The 20,837-nt window shown below is 40.4% G+C and overlaps 1 protein-coding gene across 6 annotated transcripts in view; it reads right to left on the reverse strand.

Moving 5' to 3' along the window:
• The window catches only part of LOC149138257 (uncharacterized), a 190,880-nt gene that overhangs the window by 145,888 nt on the left and 24,155 nt on the right, over positions 1-20,837 (reverse strand). For all 6 annotated transcript variants that reach the window (XM_089446641.1, XM_089446638.1, XM_089446642.1 and 3 more), the window contains exons 2-5: positions 11,927-11,963; positions 11,618-11,709; positions 11,379-11,415; positions 11,069-11,163 (exon numbers count right to left, since the gene is read on the reverse strand). In XM_089446641.1, the coding sequence (XP_089302767.1) occupies positions 11,069-11,163; positions 11,379-11,415; positions 11,618-11,709; positions 11,927-11,963 (261 nt within the window). The remainder of the gene's footprint in view (positions 1-11,068; positions 11,164-11,378; positions 11,416-11,617; positions 11,710-11,926; positions 11,964-20,837) is intronic.

Here is a 20,837-nt window from a genome sequence, read left to right on the forward strand (position 1 = left end):
GTCACATCATGAGAGCCTTCAATAATGAATCATGATTTCCAAGGATGCCTTCAAAATGTCTTCAAGAAATCTTCAAAGTGTCACATATGCTGCCCCAAGAACTCTCCAAGAGTTCCAAATTTCACTGCCCAAGGGTCCTAATACTTTATTGATGTATCCAAGATCTTTAATAAGTTGTCCAAGTTCTGCAACAACCAACTCTTTAAGTACTTCAAGATCAGCTTCAACAAGATGTCTTCAAGTCTACAGGGGTCTATCCAAAACTGCTCCAACAGTGTTCAATAATTCTTCTCAAAGGCTGCTCTTCACAGGTCCAAGCACCAATGCTTAGCATTGTTCCTCCAAAATGCCTTCATTGTATGTTGCACAATAGATATACTTCAAACAAGACCCAAATTACGCTTCCAAACAATCTTAGTGCTTGCCTTCAAAGAAGTGTTTGGATCTACTCCAAAATACTTCAACTCTGTCACCAAGTTGTTGACCAATAGACTGCACCAAAAGATGCTTCTGGTTTGCTCCGAAATGTATTTAATGGTGCTCCAAGGAGACTTCAAGAATGCTGCTCAAAAAGGCCAAGAGATAGGCTCCAAAGATCTGCATTGTTCAAGCCTTCATCCTTGACTAGGCCACAGGTCCATTACACCTCCAAATTCATCACCGTTGAAGGCTCTTATTCACCACAAGTTCAAAGCATGTGCCAAAGATTTGGATCACAGGTTACAAGGTTCAGTCTATAAGCAGTTATCCGAGTTCCTGTAGGCTGATCACAGTTCCAAACCCTCCACTACAAAGGTCTGAGGTATTTATTATAAGTTCAAGGGTCACTGCCCACAGGTTCACTGTCTGAGCTTTGATGAGCTTCCCCAACAATTCTGTGACCACAGGTGACTGTAATTGTTATTTCTCCACTAGCTGCTACAGGACCGAAATTATAGTCAAATGTTGGTCCAAGAGACAAGCTACAAGTCCGAGTTTCTTCCAAATCCGAGCATTTACAGTGGTCTACATACTGTTGATTTGGGGTAGCATTGGATGTGCTCTAGGCCTCAAATTTTGCAGGGAGGCTTGAGCACATGCATTCCAAAGTACTGAGAAACCGGTTTGGGAAATTCCACCGAAAGGCGATTTTATTAAAATAATCAATATTTTTAATGGAGTTCCTAAGTCTAAACTTAGGAAAATTAAAATATTAATGGGTATTAATCTAATTGTGGGTGTAACTTCTAGAAAAAGACGGAGATCAAGTCAAAACAATATGAGCCTCTGATTAGGAGTTAATCTAGGTCATTTGTTGCCCAACAGGAAGATATAAGAAAGGGCTTGAGGGTCATTTGGAAAACACACCAAGAGAGATCAAGCAATCAATTTTCTGAAGTGAGAAGTTCTCAGGAGGAAAATTTGATTGAGGAGATTTCTCGCAGCAGAGGGGCAAGGATAGCTTCCGGAGAGAGTGATTTTCTTAGCCGGAGAATCATCAGCAAAGAGAGTCAGAGAGTAATCCAGCAAAGGCAACGCAGAAGCCAATGAGGAGTCTGAAATTTGCAGAGGGGATTCGAGTTTCAAAAGCCAAGAGTCGGGGTGTGAGACCAAGTGGCAGAAATCAAGTCTGCTGGGCAGCAAATCGACCAACCAAAGAAGTGACGCAGTCCCCAAAGAGGTTGACGCTAGATTGACGCAAATACTGCGCAGAGGCAGCCAAAAAAACCAAGGGCAATCAGTCTGGGGCTGGAACACCCAGGATTTCCAGTGATAGTGTGAGGTAATCTCACAATTCTTTCTGCCAGTATTTCTCTCTGTAATTGAATAATCGTGTGAGGTATTCAAGAGATGTATTCAAAATTTGCTACTACTTAATAATAATAAACCCTCAGAGTTGTTGCAATGGTTTTCCCACATTGGGTTTTTTCGAGGACTCTTTTCCAAAAATAACGGTGTCCTATGTGTTTGTATTTCCTTGCTCAGTTTCTATGTTTCAGAATCATATTTAATTTGGTGTAGGTTGCTTCGGTAATTTACTTCAATATTTCAAGAAGAAATATGAAACAAGTTTGTAATGTAATTAACGATTTAGGTGAAGTAGATTCAGTTGGTTGTAATAGGATTCCAGAGATTGTTAGATCTGGGAATTTTCACATGGTATCAAAGCTTTTGATGTGAAACAAGAACCACAAATCTAGCACTAAAGCAAGCGCCAACTTGCTGCGGCAAGCAACAGTTTGAATCCCCTGAGGGATTGCGCAGTTCTAGCCAGGAGGGCTCTATTTTTGAGGTTGTCTCTCTCTGAGTGACTCGACAGAGAGGTAAGATTGTCGGATCGAGAATTTTCCAAGGCAAGGATCGAGAAAAAGGACAGCGATGAGAAGCACGATCCTAAGGTTGCAGTCGCAAAGGTCGAACAAGAGGAGGAGTTCGCCATGACAGCAGAGATACTTCCAAGAGGGAGGTGGGCTGATTTGGAGTTGTAGTTCGAAAGAGCTAAAGATGGGCAGGATCCTTGAGGAATCCACCTCTTGGATCAATATGTTGCTACGGCAGCCACGCAGAGCTAGAGGGACGTAGTTTTCTGCAAGCTGAGTGCTGGGCAGAAAAGTCGTCGGAAGAAGGAAGCAAATCGGATAGTGAGGGAACACTTCCTCAATGGTTTCTCGCCGAGGAAATCAATATTTCTCATTAGCTAGGCAGCAGAGAAGTAGTAGACTTACCAGCTCCATCAAGGAGTACGTAAGCCAGCCTAGAAGCTACGCAGTAGGGAGAAAGAGGGAGTTGTTCGACAGTTTTCAGAGGATATGGCAACCAGTGGCTTGAGGGATCTGGACAGGTTAGACTGAGCATCCAACTATGTCATCTGGAAGGCTGGAATGTCTTTCCTTCTAGATGAGCATGCCCTCAAAACGTATGTCAACAATGTGGTGGTTGAACCTGCGGAAGCAGATCCACTAAAGAACTACAAGGCTGAGATGGCAAAGGGCAAGAGGATGATCCTGCATGGAGTTGAGGATCACGCGGTGCGCCACGTTGCTAGCAGAGAAACTGCTAAGGAGATGTGGGATGCCTTGGCCACGTTGTATCAGGGATCTTCCGAGCAGTGGAAGATGTACTTGGAGCAAAAGTTGAGATCTGTTCAGATGCAGAAGGGAGAACGTGTGGATCCATTCCTCACGAAGCTAAAGGAGACCCGTGATGAGTTGTCCGCTGCAGGACATACACCTCAAGATTCGGAGTTAGTGAGACTGGCCCTCAATTCTATCTCAGATGAGTGGCAAGTCTTTGTCCATAGTATCCTGGGTAGAGCAACATTGCCTAATTGGGATGAGATGTGGGCAGCTCTAAAACAAGAGGAGTTGAGGAGAGACCTGGTCAAGGTCAAACTTGACGGAAGCAACAGCAGCAGTGGGTCGAAGCCCAAGGAGGAGGAGGAGAATGCAGCCCTTGCATCGAAGGGATAGCAGGGGCAATAAAGATGAAAGAAGGACGTCTCCAAGGTGAAGTGTTTCAGATGTGGCAAGATGGGCCACTATGCATCCCAGTGACCCTTGAAGAAAAAGGACAAGGATGAGAAGCACAATCTTAACGTTGCAGCCGCAAAGATCGAACAAGAGGAGGAGTTCGCCATGACAACAGAGATACCTTCAAGAGGGAGGTGGGCTGATTTGGAGTTGTAGTTCGAAAGAGCTACAAATGGGCAAGATCCTTGAGGAGTCCACCTCTTGGATCAATACCTTGCTACAGGAGCCCAGTTTTGCAGTAGCAAGATGGACTAGTGTCATATGGTGTCAAGGAGTGTCGGAGAGACAGTTGCAGTGGGTAGGAGCGCCAGAGATTGAACAGCGCAGAGCAGAGTTGGCAACATTGCAGATGGCACAGAGCAGAGGCTAGCAGCAGTGCAGTAGATTCAGAGGGTCAACGCAGAGGCTAGCAGCAGTCAAGCTCCAGCATTCACGTGGTATCACAATGAACACAGTTAGTTCAGTAATTTTGGATGTTTTTCAATTGCTTCTCTCAACAACTGAGTTGCAATACGGATGCAGTGTTAGCAGTGGCACTGCTAGCATCATAGCAGATGCATTATTTGAGAGGGAGTTGTAGTACAAATGTAGCATTGACAGTGGTAGTGTCAAAGGCAGCAATACAGTTGCAGCAGCACAGTAGTTGGTGGACAGCATGTCAGACATCAGCAGTGCAAAGGACAATGCTTCAGGGTCAGAGAAAGTATGCAGCAGCAGTATATTGTTAGAGCACATTCCTCGCTAAGAGGGAGTGTTGATTTGGGGTAGCATCGAATGTGCTCTAGGCCTCAAATTTTGCAGGGAGGCTTGAGCACATGCATTCCATAGAACCCAAAAATCGTTTTGGGAAATTCCACCCAGAGATGATTTTATTAAAATAATTAATATTTTTCATGGAGTTCCCAAGTCTAAACTTAGGAAAAGTAAAATATTAATGGGTATTAATCTAATTGTGGGTGTAACTTCTAAAAAAAGACGGAGATCAAGTCCAAATGATCTAAGTCTTTGAATAGGAGTTAATTGAGGCACAAATTTGCAATCCCACAAGTGTGTCCGAGCCTCTCCAAAATGAGATTGTTCTTCTTCACTTGTCATTGTCCTCCCTCAAGAGACTTGTCACAGGTTGTTGTTTTCAAGGTCTGTACTTCCCCCACAAACTGAGTTTAACAAGTGCCAAGTTTACTAGAGGTCCGAGTTTCCACAAATGATACCTGAGGTATACCCAATCAAAAAATGCCAAAATTGTAAACTTCAATGTCCTCATCGTCCTCTTATCTGCTCTTGTGGTTCCTATTCGAATTATGTGTCTCCTTCACCGAAATTGGATGGTCAGGACTCAAAATGATGAATTCGAACTTCTATTTATACTAATTTTGATCTTTGGTGAAAAGATGTGTCCTTTGGCTAAGGGTCATGAGCCTACACAAATCGACTTGGGTATTTTGTCACTTCTCAACATTTAAATTTAAAAAATTTATTTCTCACTAATGACAAGGAATTTTAGGGCATGTAAATATTCATTGGAAAACCCTTGACCTTCTCTACAAGGTGGTGAAGAGATCTTAAAAAGATAATATCGCCATGACACAAAAATAAATAAAAATTGTGGTTTATTGTAATAAAGTATGAGACAGATTTTTGGATTGTCACCAAAATGAGATCTTCATCCTTGAATGCCTCAAAGTTATGAATGCTTGTATAGGGGCCTTCCATAATTGCTCATCATTTGCAAGGGTAGCTAGGCATTATAAGAGCATCATTCATGTGTGTAAGACTTCATATGCATTTAGTATTTTTCCATGTAAGTAGCATATGTATCTAGAGTTTTATATATGTATTTAGGGTATCATTCATGCATAGGGTTTTCTCCTAGGGTTTGCATGAGGATAGGGAAACACCACAAAAGGGCATTTCATGCATCACAAGAATATTTGCCATTTCCAATAATGCCATATTGACATCAATGACAACTTTGACCAACATTAACCTTGGGAGAGTTGTCTTGCTCTACGAAGGTCTAAGGAGGAGGTTGAATTAGGGTTTCCAGAGAAGTTGCAAAGCTGAAATCGCAGGGTCGAAGTTCCAGGACAAGTTTCAGTATTGAAGTTGGCAAGTCGAAGTTGCAGTATTGAAGTTGGTTGGTGCAGAATCAAGCAAAGACTTGAGGAAGGGCTGACAAGGCACTAGGAGAAGGACTTGATCTAGTGTTTGGGTCCTTGTATCTCATTTGAAGCAAATTCTAAGAAGAGAACAATTTTTGGGTTTGCCCCTTGGTGGGGTTTTGCCCTGGCTGAGAGTCTAATAATTGTGTCCTCTATTGTTGCTATTATTGTTCTTGATATTGTTTGATAAAAAGATCTAACTAAAGAACAAAAAGAAGGTAAATAAGATTCACAAGCAATTATCAAGGTTAAGGAAAATAAAATTAATAGTTGCCATTATCCATTTTCCAACACTATGAAGGCTTGGCAATGTAATCAAAGAACAAGAGGTATTTGTAAGCATTTTTTTATATATTTTTGAAACTTGATGTGGAGCCCTAATTTCATAAAATTAACAAAGTTTAACAAAATCGATGATCAGAATCTAGACAGTGATATTTTAAACCAGAACTTATCAATTTAATAGAAAGATACATACCTGACTTCCACATTTGAAGTCGATACCGATTTGTCGTAGCTCCAAATGTGCTCCCATTACCAAAATGACCAAATTCTCCCTGCCAAACTAGACACAACCTCGGTACCCAACTTCAGAATACTTCACAATTGAAACACTCTGGCCCCCGTCCCCAAAAGATTCAAGAACAATAAGGCTCAATCTTCCTTTTTGGTTCTCTGTTGTAAATTTCTCCTCTGTCTCTTTGTGTAAAACCAACTCTGTCTCTCCGTAAAAACCTCCTCTATCTCTCCGTAAAAACCTCGTTTGTCTCTCTGTAAAAAAACATCTTCTATCTCTCTGTAAAAAACCCCTTTGTCTCTCTATAAAAAACCCCTTCTGTATGTCTCCTTCGTCCCCTTATATTCCAAATATCATCGTCTTTTCAAGCCTCCACCGCTCCGGCAATGAGACATGGATTCTTGCCTTTTGTTAGTTACGTGGCTCCTCACAGTGTCTTAAAAGGGTGGTCATATTTTATACATTGACATTATTCACTTAATAGCACTTTCAAGTATGGGACACATCATGTCGTACGAATCTCGTATGGGACACATCATGTCGTACGAATCCCGTTAGGACACAACGTGTCCCCTTATGGGATTCGAATCCCAGAAGGGGACATGTCGTGTCCTAACGGGACTCGTATGAGATTCCCATTAGGACACAATGTGTCCCCTTCTGGGATTCGAATCCCCTAATTTACAGGCAGAGGGAAGAGTGGTTGAGGGGAAAGACAAAGATGTGGGATGTCTTTCCTGATGATATGGGTCTGGACAGCAGTGTTGAGTTGGCATTGGCCAACATGGATCTTAATGATCCAGTGCTAGAGCCTGTTAGATTTGATGACGGCGATATTTTAGAGGGGTCATCCTCCACACCAGCAGATGCAGAGACGACTATGGATACACGGGAGGAGGAGGATGTAGAGGGGAGCAGTGATGACCATGATGATGAGGACATTGATGTTGATTCTAACGATGACTCTGACGATTGATGACTCATGAGTCATGGGCTACCTATTGCCTTGAGGCTTTGTATATCTGTAGTTGTTTTATATTTTCTATTTCTATTTTCCATTGGCATTGCACCAGCACTACCTATGTAACACATTTTGATTTGATGACTCAATGAGAAAACTACAATTGTCAGTGTCTTTATCTTACTATCTTGTAGTTGTATGTTGTCTTTCATTTATGAATCATGATTTATGTGACCACTGACATTTATTTGAATTTTGTATGTACTATGCATGCAATAGATGAAGATCTGTTTGAAATCAATGAATTTGTATCATTAATTAGAATTTGTGTAAGAAATATCTAATTTTTAATATATATATATATATATAAAATAATATATAACGAATCCTACGTGCCCTGTTTCGGGGGGTCAACGTGTCTGAATCCGACACTCGAATCCCCGTATCCTATGAATCCCAAATCCCCGTGTCAGGGGACTTAGTCTAACACTTGAGCAATTACGCAATACAACTTTGTAGAAGGATAGGTGGAAGAAGTAGTTTAAGAGCAACAATGTGAATGCAGATTGGCAAGTAGCCTTAAAAGCATAGTTGAAAGGGAAAGGCAAGCATGAAGATGGCAGCAAGAGTGTTGATTCAGATACTCAGAAACCTTGGAAAAGTATGAAGTGATTTTATCGTGACAAGCTAGGACATAAGGCCAGGTTTCGTGAAACATGGTTGTGGAACAAAACACAACCAAGGGCATGCTTGCAAAGCTTGGTCTGGGAAGAAACAAACCAATGTAGCTAATGTAAAGAGTTAGAAGAATTTTATGTGTTTGTGACTAGCAATAGAGTTTCTAGTAACAAAACAAATTAGTACATTGATTTGGGAGCATCAGAACATTTAACTAATCAAAAGATTTGTATATTGATGTTGTTGAAAACAGATCCAACTCTGAGTCTATTGTCTTGAGCAGCAGAGAAAAATACAAATTGAAAGCAATGCAAGTGTGCAAATTCAGATGAGAAGAGCGAGCTTGTTATTTAGGGATGTTTAATATGTCCCTGGTTTGTAGAAAAAATTACTTTCTGTTAGTTCGATTATCAAGCATAGCCAACACTTAGATATTGCCTTCAATAATAATAGATGTTTTATTGTTGACAAAAAGAGCAAAAAGATATTTGATATGGGTATTGAAGAATTGGGTTTGTTTTGACTATTAGATGATAAAGAGAAGTTAACAATTGCAAAAGAGAATCTAGAGAAAAGGGAAGGTAAGAAGCATATTCATTATGCTTTATCTACTGATTTTCATGAAGAGGGTAAGGCCCTCAGGAAGTGTGACAATGAGAGTGTAATGACATGGTGCTTCCTCACTGAAGTAAAAGTAGAAATTTGACATGTTGTATTTCCAAAATGTAAAGGAGGTGAGTTTGATGAACAAGGCAAGTTCTATGCTGGAAAGTTTGACAATTTGGCTAACAATGGCTCTCATCCGGTTGGTGAATCAATGGTTAGATGGAAGTTGGCATTGGCCAACATGGATCTTAATGATCCAGTGCTAGAGCCTGTTAGATTTGATGACGGTGATATTTTAGAGGGGTCATCCTCCACACCAGCAGATGCAGAGACGACTATGGATACAGGGGAGGAGGAGGATGCAGAGGGGAGCAGTGATGACCATGATGATGAGGACATTGATGCTGATTCTAACGATGACTCTGAGGATTGATGACTCATGATTCATGGGCTACCTATTGCCTTGAGGCTTTGTATACCTGTAGTTGTTTTATATTTTCTATTTCTATTTTCCATTGGCATTGCACCAGCACTACCTATGTAACACATTTTGATTTGATGACTCAATGAGAAAACTACAGCTGTCAGTGTCTTTATCTTACTATCTTGTAGTTGTATGTTGTCTTTCATTTATGAATCATGATTTATGTGACCACTGACATTTATTTGAATTTTGTATGTACTATGCATGCTATAGATGAAGATCTATGTTTGAAATCAATGAATTTGTATCATTAATTAGAATTTGTGTAAGAAATATCTAATTTTTAATATATATATATATATATAGATAGATATATATATAAAATAATATATAACGAATCCTACGTGCCCTGTTTCGGGGGGTGAACGTGTTTGAATCCGGCACTCGAATCCCCGTATCCTACGAATCCCAAATCCCCGTGTCAGATGACTTAGTCTAACACTTGAGCAATTACGCAATACAACTTTGTAGAAGGATAGGTGGAAGAAGTAGTTTGGGAGCAACAGTGTGAATGCAGATTCGCAAGTAGCCTTAAAAGCATAGTTGAAAGGGAAAGGCAAGCATGAAGATGGCAGCAAGAGTGTTGATTCAGATACTCAAAAACCTTGGAAAAGTATGAAGTGATTTTATCGTGACAAGCTAGGACATAAGGCCAGGTTTCGTGAAACATGGTTGTGGAACAAAACACAACCAAGGGCATGCTTGCAAAGCTTGGTCTGGGAAGAAACAAACCAATGTAGCTAATGTAAAGAGTTAGAAGAATTTTATGTGTTTGTAACTAGCAATAGAGTTTCTAGTAACAAAACAGATTAGTACATTGATTTGGGAGCATCAGAACATTTAACTAATCAAAAGATTTGTATATTGATGTTGTTGAAAACAGATCCAACTCTGAGTCTATTGTCTTGAGCAGCAGATAAAAATACAGATTGAAAGCAATGAAGTGTGCAAATTCAGATGAGAAGTAAGAGCTTTTTATTTAGGGATGTTTAATATGTCCCTGGTTTGTAGAAAAAATTACTTTCTGTTAGTTCGATTATCAAGCATAGCCAACACTTAGATAGCCTTCTATAATAATAGATGTTTTATTGTTGACAAAAAGAGCAAAAAGATATTTGATACGGGTATTGAAGAATTGGGTTTGTTTTGACTATTAGATGATAAAGAGAAGTTAACAATTGCAAAAGAGAATCTAGAGAAAAGGGAAGGTAAGAAGCATATTCATTATGCCTTATCTACTGATTTTCATGAAGAGGGTAAGGCCCTCAGGAAGTGTGACAATGAGAGTGTAATGACATGGTGCTTCCTCACTGAAGTAAAAGTAGAAATTTGACATGTTGTATTTCCAAAATGTAAAGGAGGTGAGTTTGATGAACAAGGCAAGTTCTATGCTGGAAAGTTTGACAATTTGGCTAACAATGGCTCTCATCCGGTTGGTGAATCAATGGTTAGATGGAAGATGGTGACATAACTTGTATTTCATCAACCTCATCGAATACAGTTCACCTCAAATAGTTGATGGAAAAATTTAGCAGTGGACTGCAAACATCTTGCTTGTTCAAAAATTTTGTTTCATTTTGAAACAAGCAAGTTTATGTAATATGACAATTATAGTAGGGTTTTAGATATGATTTTTATAATTAAGACCTACGCATACTTTGATCTGCAATAAAAGCTTAGTTAGAGACTTTACAATAAAGTGATGTAATCATGAGTTATTAAATGTAGTACTTAAAAGATTAGGTATTCAGGAGTTATGTAACGTACTACATTTCCCATACTATGTAATGAGATATTGCATCACTCAATAATCAACCAACCTATCCCCCCTCATTCTATGTGCTTTCATGTCTGCATTCTGGTGTGTAATTCTGACATTCATTGTCATACCAATTTTGATAGGTAAGTACGTAAAAGATCTCAGTATAATGTTTAAACCACTAACAATTAACCTAATTTATGTCAACAATAACAATCAGTCCATTTACAATTAAATCCATTTCAATTGTAGAACAAAAGGAAAATACAGGTATATGGTTACCAAAAAGATATAATGGCCTCTTAGCTAATTACCACAGCAGCCTAATATATTGAGTAGACAGAGATAATTCTTTCTACAGATGTAGAAAAACCTCCCATGGTACAACATACCTCTTCGTCAGGCAAGGAGGATGTTTTCAACCCTAAATGACTTAATTTCTTTAAATCAGGTTGCATGTCAGAGTCAGTCTCCGGCTGCTTTTTCCCTGTTGAAAACAATAAGGTTATAACTAGGCACAATATACTAAATGAAATGTCAAAAAACTTTACATAAATAGTATTCTGGTACAAGATATTGAAAGTATGGTGTCCTCTAATAGCTAAATCTTCCCACAGTAGCATATTACAGATAAGAAACTAATTAGTAACAGGAACCACGGTCCTTTTAAGTAACTAGATCCATTGAGAAAAGAAAGCACACCATTTCTGTGGTTGATGGTTGGAAGTTGATGAGGAACCTGCATTAGTATTTTGATTGGATAAACATGTTTAGAAACTATATTTTATGCTTAAACACTGCCAACCAACTTCAAGCCTTACTGTATTCATCTTAAACTTTACAATTTAGAGAGCTCAACCTCCAGCATCCTAAATAGCATATGACATAGCCATATTTCTTGGATACCCATAAATACCAAAGTTTTCCATATTTTGACATACCTCTTCATTGCATAAGGAAGATCTATTCCTCAGGTTATATTGTTTCTTTGAACTGGGTTGCAGGTCAGTGCTCAAGTCGGGCTGCCTCTTTCCTATAGAAAACAATAATTCATAAGTGGGCACCAAATTCTAACTTCATATAGAGGTTGACAGAAATAATGGTCCCAATCAAGGTGTTGGGATGAAAGAACAGAGAGCCTTTAATAGTGAAATTTTCCTGCTGATGTGAAAATCTTATATATGACAAGGCAAATTAGATACATGAATTAGATACGCATGAAAAAGTTTTGAAGACAAGTGAAAGCACACCTTTTCTGCTACTGTGAGCAGGAGTTTGTACAGGAACCTGTATTATTAAATTTGTATTAGATGGCGCTAGAATATTCAAAACTGCATATGCTGTTAAAACAAATTCAACCAATGTCATGCCTTACTATGCTTTACTGTACTTTCCAATTTCAAAAAAATCAACCAGCAAACCTCTGAACAACCAGAAACAACTATAACAAAAAAGATGCATTAAATTGCTGTATATAGTCAGTTTCACATCCTGCATATAATGCAACTAAGATTCGAAAGAAACTGCAGTTACTAACTAAATACATATCCTATATAATGTTCAAGGGGAAAAAGTACTTGGTGAAAACTTTTGATAGGATGTTAGGAATAACAAGGAAATAAAACTTTTCTATACTAAGGTGATCTAAGAGCAATTAGATAGGCTTTGGATTAAAGGGAGGCCCACTTTACACCAAGACCAGCAATATTGCACCTTTGCATCCTTTTTGTGCGGGGACTATTTTACTCTGACAATGCAAACCTAATGTGTTAAATCTTAGATTCTTAACACTTAAGACTAAAGCACATCCGTAACAAACATGAGGTTGGTTATAAGACATGAAAGCAGGAAATCATCAACACATCACCGTATAAAGACAGATGTCTAAAAAGAAATAAATATCCACTAATGATGAATAGGGGACAGGTGAAACAAATAACGAAATTGTACACCATACTATCAGGACATGTCCAAAAGATATGACTCTAGGTGCAATACTAGCATAGTTTCATCTTAACCCCAGATATATTAAGCGCCACGAGGCACCAGAAGACCCCAGGCAAATCCTTCATTGCTGAAAAGATCCAGGGTCCAAATGGATCTATGTTAGTTTTTTTTAACATCCATCTTAACCTCAAATCTAGTAAATACCAGGAAGGACCCAAAAAACCCGTGTGCAAACCTTTTGTTTCTTAAAGATCCAGGGTTAAAATGGATCTACGCTAATTTGTGTTCTTTTTTACATCAGCCCTGTCTCTTTTTCCACTTTAGACATCAGACATGTACGTTTCAACCCTGTACACAAATTACCTGCAAACAGATTCTTAAAAGAGAAATTTAAACAATGGCGAGAACATAAAAAATATACACAGATTTTCTGCTGGAACCCAAACCGGGAAAACCAAATATGAACATTATGTAATATCCATAATGGAAATTTTGACAGTAGATACCAGAAATGAACTTGAACAACAAAATAATCACAAATGGACACACAATCAACAATTTGATGCACAAATAAGCACCACTAAAATCACTGAGCCGTTTTATTAATCCACTGGAAAAAGTACATCAACATGAAGGAATAGTGGAACCTAGGTTTGCTAAGCAAGCGGAGCCAAACCCAGAAAAAAAATATCTGACCAAAATGATGTATGACCCTGGCAATGATGTAGACAGCCCAGTGAGAAGACCGCTGCAAACCTGCTACTACAAACCTGCTCTTTCCAAAACTCCAATGAAGCGCCGTGAGATATTTGGGTGAAATTTCCTCAAGAGTGTTGGATTTTCATCCAACACCCACTAGTGAACCTGAGGGTTTCTGTCCTAGGGCTATAAAAGCTGGGAACTAGGTTCTCCAAACCTCATCAACAAAAAATTTCAATAATCCAAATTGTCCTCAAATGGTCTCTTCTGCTTTTATAGATCTGATGGACCCCTCTAGAAACCTTATTTTATTATTATTTTAATCACTTGGCACTTTTCCTCTCCTTTCATTTTAATTAAAACACATTTTTAATTAGGGAAAATGGTAAATCGGCCACCATCCCTCAGACCACTGAAAGTCACTTCCTACCATCTCATCCTGTAGATCTTCTTGTTCTAGTTCCAACAGGCTATTACACTAAGGTGTTCCATCAAGTATCTCTCCCAGAATGCCACCTTCAGCATATTGAATTGAGTTAGGCTCCATAATAACCCCGTTTTTCGAAAGCTGTTGGAATGCAACGAAAGAAAAGGCAAGTTAAGCGGATGATGGAATATGCCAAGCGAATGCCATCAAACCTCATAAAAACTCCTCAAAACCCCTCCAGAAAGCCCTGGACACACTCATGGAGTAAACTCACTCCTGTGAGCTAGGTGCCTCCAACCCTGAAAGTCCATCCTGACCACATTTAAGGGGAAACCAGAAAAGGAACATGACAAATCTTCCCACCCAAAGATTGCTCACCCTCAAGCAATCCATATTTGTCAACCAACTTGGTGGCCCTATGAGACCAAGAACCAATACCTGGATCCCATACAATCCATTGGGTGATACCATGCCTCTGTGCCACCCAACCATGAACGGATCCCTTAGTGCCTAGATAACAAACTAAACTCTGACTAGTCCTGCTAACAAATTCCTGGATCCCAATGCCACTATGGCCAATCATCAATACCCCTAACCCATGGCTCTAGTTGTGCTCTGTCTCCGGCTATAGTTGTTGCTCCATCAGTCGTGTTACCACACAAACCATCAAGGGACCTAAAAGGGGTTTCCTAAGAGGGCAACTGCTAGGTCAAGGGCAATGGCAGAGGCTTAGAACACTATCACCACAGCTAAGTCTCCTTGCTCTTTATGGACTTTCACCGATGGGAGGAGTCCCAGTAGTATAAGGATCACTTTGTAAAGTAGGTGTCAATGGAGAGGTGAGGAATGACCTTGAAAACCATCTCCCAAGGATGGAGTAAAGAATAGGACTTGCTTGCTCTTTAAGCAAGGGACTTGGTCAACCAGGGGTAAGGGGTGAGGATTTAGGGGTTGAGGGAGAAAGGGTAAGCTTATAGATAAGTTTCTCAATCCCTATAATCCTTGGAAACATGGACTCCCAAATGGTCTTTGACAAATAATCTTTATTGAGAAGTGGGAACACACAGGGCCAAGTGGACCCAGCCCAGGTTCGGGGATGAAATGCAGCAACCAATGATGTTCCTATCCTGGACAAGGTGAAGGGAAAGGACCAAACAAGAATATTCACTTCAAAAGGTTGAATTGATCCTATTAAGGTATATCCTTGGGGATACTTAAGCAAAATTCGGTCCTAGAGCTAGGGCTTAGGATTCCCGGAGATTCCACTACCAGAATGGCATCAAATTTGGAGAGGGAGGGGACCCACCAATGCAGTAGCCTAGAGGAAATCAAATTTTTCCTTGGCCCAATTGCCAAGAAATTGATGCCCTAGGTGACCTAATGGGGCTAGACTTGGGAAAAAGGGGGAAAATGGTAAAATGAAGGTTGAGATGATCATCCTTTTTAAGGAACCAGTGCCTAATTCACTTGGGGATATGGAGCAATGTTGCACGAAGCGCTTCGAAAGCACGCTTCCGAATTTTTTTGTCACTTCCTGGAATTTTCCTAAGCGTGGCTCGGAAGAGCGCTTCCAAACCTCCGAAGCGTGCTTCGTACGGCGCTTTGGCAATACGAAGCGTGGCGCTTCGGAGGGCGAAGCATACGCTTCCCGTACGATTCCGGAAAAGCATTTAGAAAATCATTTTTTTTCAATTTTTTTTAATTTTAGGTGAGTTTGCTTGTTGGGGGTGGGTCCACCTTGGGTTAGGGTGAGGAATGAAGGAAAAAAAAAATATAAAAGATAAAAAAACAAAAATATATATATATATATATAGCAGATGCTCCCTCATGGTAATGTTAAATTCTTAAAGTAAAAGTGACATTCTCCTTTATTTTTCATTTTCATCCTTTTACCTAAATTTTTAACATTACCATGAAATGACTCGGGATGTTTGAGAGTGGTTCGAGCCTCATTGGACTTCATACAGAGAAAATAGAATTTCATATCCTATTCAAAATTCAGCAGAGTTAACAGTTTTCAGGAATTCAAGATCAATGGGATTGTGGCATTTCATTAGATTATATCAAGTATGAAGGTATGCGATTAGCATTTAATCAAGAGCACCAAGCCCTATATGTACCCTAGTGTTGGTGGTGTTAATTGTTGAACTCCTTTGTCACGCGGCACGCCCTTAGCAAAAAATTACCTTTCAATCAAGTCAAAATCATCGATCAAGCATGTTAAGCTTTTTCTACCATATTTTAAGTCTTGAATTAGGTAGTTTGATCAAAATTGGGCAATGTTGACTAATATCCCTAGACAATCGAGGTAGAGGCAAAGGCTAGACAAGAGGAGAAGAATCTAGATTCTAGAAGGTTGATGCATCTAAATGGTTCATGCTCGAATAATTAATCATTAATGTACAATGGATGTTATATCTATCTTGATTTATGCAAAAATATGCATGTTTTCATGTCTTCTACAACTAATTTGGTATTTGGGATGTTTGTTTTGAGTATAAATGCAAAAAAATATAAATATATATATACCAGACGCTTCGCTTCCTAGATTTTTGGAAAATGACGCTTCCGTGTCCCCACTTCGTGCAACATTGATATGGAGTCAAGGATGGTAATGAGTAAGAACTTGGATTCTTGATCAAGGAGGCCCAAAAAGTCAACTTCATCCAATGTTGAGAGAAAGAAAAGAAAAGTGACCTTCAAGCATTTATACTTCAAAGCAAATGATGCAAGCTTCTCGAGACAAATAAATCTCTAGGACATTTCATTCATATAACATTGACCCATACATTAAATTAGCTAAAACACGCTCAATTCCACATTTCGATAATGCAGCAACAAGCCCTAATTTTAGCAGTATGCAGCAACAAGAATAATAGCATCAAAATTTACTTACGACGTTATAGAGTATATCCAACCAGCATTTCATTTGCTCAATAAAGCTCCAAGTCAAGAGAAATAGCCCAAATCCATACACCAAAATTCATCCATCTCCAAAAATATCCAACAAGGAAAAAGTGCGAAAATTCTCTCCGATTAGAGAGATCCCAAGTCAAGTGATGATACAAATGAATGTATCTAACATCAATATATAGCTTCCTAAGGAGTTCGAATTAGCCTATGGGTCCCTAATGATAAAATAATGTGCAAATAATAACCCTTAATGGTGACAAGCCCACCATACTATCTCATAATGTAAAAAGAAGCCTCACAAGGGGCCAAATAATAACGTATGCATGTCACAGGGCCCTCCAAAGGCTCAATAACATCCTGAAGTGCCATATTGAGGAATAAATTCCTCAGAATATGATGGACAAGGGGGTGGCCCCTTGTTCTCCAAGTACTAGACCTGTGGTGCTCTCAGTGGGTTTAAGGACAAATCAATGACCCCATGGGTTTCCATATGAATCGGAGATGCCGTTAGATCCTCTACAATGGTCCAAGTGGTGGAATGAATATTGCTCTTGTGGAGGCCTGCTGCTGAGCATAGTGTACCAATCATGTCACCATCGCCCCAAAAGTGGATCACTAGTAGTCTGTGAACATCCATGAAGATATGTGGAGTGTTGTCTATTGTTGTGGAGGCCCATGTCTCTCTATGCACACCCTAAATGTGCCAATGTGGACCTCTGAGGGTCAAGATCCCTTATAGGGAAGCCAAAACCAAATGGAAACCACTTGCAATCCTGCATAAGATCCAATGCGTCCCCTAGGCTTCCAATACAATCAGTCATTAGAATAATTAGGTAAAGATGCTTACAAACCATGGATAACAAAGCGGTCACTTCATAATGGCATACCCTTCCGCAATGGACTTTAGCATGTGCTAGTGTCTCCAAACTCCAAAAGGGGTTAGCCAAGTACCTTATTAGGTGGTTTCATCCCTTAGAGGGGATAGTATGTTCAAGGTACAACCTTCTATTGGGGGTGGCAAGTGACAAATAGGTGAGATGGAATAGGGAATGAGAGGGATAGCTTGGGCCACATAATGGGGCATAGGGGTAGCTAGATAACGGTAAGCACACACCTGGGTATATAATGTATAGGAGGGAGCAGCCATGGTACATGAGGTGCCCCAACCTTGATTTTTCCACCCTTCTTTATATGTCTTTGACTCTTTTCCCTTCAATGAATTTTCTTTAATTAACTGCTTGGGGTTCAAAGGACAAGAGCGTGATGTGTATAATATAACAGTGATTACCCTTTTTGACGTAGGGCAGTTCATTGCCCTCCAGAGGTTGGAACAATCATGGGTTCCTGAATGATAGAGGAGGCTCAAATAGGGCCTATGGAACCAGAGTGATGCCCATGGTTGGGGTAGAGCTAATGTAATGGCTTTTGCCCATGTGTTAATTATTTTTGTCTCGACCATCTTTTGCATTTTGTGGTACAATTTCCTGTTAAATGTGATCATTTTTGCTTTTCAATTTTTCTTTTAATTGCTTCAACCTCTGAGGCATCATTCTAAGCCTGACCCAAGGTAGGGGCAAGGGAATAGGGAGGCTAGCGCTATGTTGACCCAAAATGGGAATGTGGACCCAAGTGGGAGAAAAGATGAATGGGGTATAATGAGGGGAAAGGGAGTGATATGTGCAGATAAAGGAGCGGGACCACACACCCAAAGTCGAGGTTTCCCATGTAGTACCACCCTAGAACCAAATGGCCAATAAAGGAGATCCCACGGGACTAAGATCCAAGGGTAACAACCAAAAGAGATCAAGGGGACATGAGCACAAACTAAGCCCACTCTTTCCACCAAATCCCCCCATCAATCCATAACCAGAAGTATCCATGATAAGTAAACCCAAAACTCAATTACCAAGTGACAAAACATACCTTTAGATTCGGGAGGCCCACCTCCAAACATACGATCAATACAGGTGGGTGAGGGACCACATGGCAAGCTCAGGTGGAAGAGAAATGGCATAACGAGCTAGTAGGAGGCATCAAGGGGATGTTGGCTGTCGGTTGAGGCTCATCATGAAGAAAAAATTCTCCTGGGGATATCACCCACAAAGTGCTGGGTAACAAGTTGAATACAAACTCATCACCTCTCTCCAACGAACCCCCGACACAAACCAATGCCAATCCCACTTTGTTTATGCTAGGATGGAATGTTGAAGAGTTGTCGGCCTGCAGACCATCGCCAACTGGAACATGCAGTATCCCTCACATCCAAGGGCTCCTCTTGTGTTATGCTCCTAACTAATAATGACGCCCCATCAATAAGATACCAACTCATGATCTCTCGCCAATCTATCTCGTGGAAAGAATCGAATGCATGGGCACCCATGTATGGAACAAGTCTATTATGCTGACACTAGCCCATACTCAACTCATGTTGCTTTGTTAAATCCATCAGCAAAATCTATCCAAGAAATCATGCCCCTCTCCCTATAATGAAAAAGTGGGTAAGTTGTGTTGCAAGCCCTGTCTATGTACTTCTGGAGAGGACTGCTACTTGAAAATGCTACAGTTGTGTTGGCTACCCCTGCATCTGTTTGCACCTCATCAATGGGTAGACCCAAAGATGGATGCACCGCCATCTCACTCGTCTGACAGGAAACTCCACGTTGCTCCAGTCTACCAACCTCCTGCAAAACTATCCTATCAAACTCCAACACCTCCTGACAACAAGTGTCTACAAGAACTACAACCCTGCTCGTTCTCTATGCATCTGTCTACCCCTCGCCAATGGCTAGCCCCAAGGATGGTTGCTCATCCTCCTCCAAGATAGGCTCAACATGAGCCACTAGCTGACCCTCCAAAAATGGCCCATCTTGCACATTGTGCATAACATCCTCATCATTTGACTCATGTCCTACCATAGGTTGCTCATAATGAATCGTCACTAGGGACTCATCTCCCTAAATATCTCCCATAAGGTCCACTGACTGCTCAACATGCACATGAATATGTATTGGGATGGCTATCAACAACCCATTATGACTGCTCATGCTCCTCAGAGGCATCCTTGTATGAACCCATGGACTCACCCAAAGAAGAATCCTCCTCGTGAAAGTCAAAAGGATCCTCCCGATCTACCTCTGCCATCTCCTACGCGTCACTCAAGCATGAGTGGTCAGGTCCCCAAGGCTTCTTGTGTAATGTTCCAAATAGAAATTTTACAATGATAATCAAAGACATGCATAGAAATAACAACACAATAAATTTCAGCAAACACCCATGAACAGAAAAATGCTCTGAAACACCCAAAATGGCCAATTTTATTATAAATAAACTATTGGAGTACAATAAAATTGGAAGGAGTGCACCTGGGCTTGCTCAAGGAAAGCTACAAGCCCCAGGTGATCAATCTTTCAACGCCCAACTGTTGCAATGGTTTGTCCCTCCAGAAATCGTTGGCCCAGTTTTTCTGCATTGTTGGCTGACTTCGCACCCTGATTTGCCCCCTCAAAAGAGCCCAAGAAATTCTGTAAATTTGGGGATGTGATCCTTGTCAAAAACCCAGAAAGGGTTTTCTCTTGGTTTTGACCCTTCAAATTCGATCCCAAATAGCTTTGCCCTCCTCAAATACCAAAACGCTTCACCTGTAATAGAAAATGATGAATTTCTGCTTCAAAATGCTGACAATCTCCCAAAATCTCCCTCCGAATGAAATCCTAGCAACTCAACCCCTAAATCCTCCAACCGACACTCCACTCTACAATCACCCAAGAGAACTTCACAGGCCTGTGAGAGATGACGCAGTAGCAAGCTTCAACAATTCGTACAACAGTGAGGGACTCCCTTTTGCCTCCCAAAATCTCCCTCCTTTCACTGGAATACGATCAAGATTCCCCTGCAGCAATAGAGACCCCAACTTCCGGGGCCAATCCTCTCAATGAGTGTGTGGCCTCTCCCTCTACATCCCAGTAAAACCAAAATGGCATAGTGTTGTGTGATGCCTCCCCCCCAGCCTCCAAATAAGACAGAAATTTTTCCTAGGGTGTCACTCAAGGTCCACTGAAAAGAAAGTTGAGCTTCACTCCTTTGGAAGCTCTTGTGCTAAGCATCACTTGTAACTCAGCTAAACAGCTAGAGTAACAATGGATAATCAAATGTCAAAAGGCCCCTAAAATGAGAGC

This window comes from Pinus tabuliformis, chromosome X, assembly GCF_031772625.1.
Source record: "Pinus tabuliformis cultivar Carrire ecotype Pingquan chromosome X, CPIR1, whole genome shotgun sequence".
NCBI classification, from domain to species: domain Eukaryota; kingdom Viridiplantae; phylum Streptophyta; class Pinopsida; order Pinales; family Pinaceae; genus Pinus; species Pinus tabuliformis.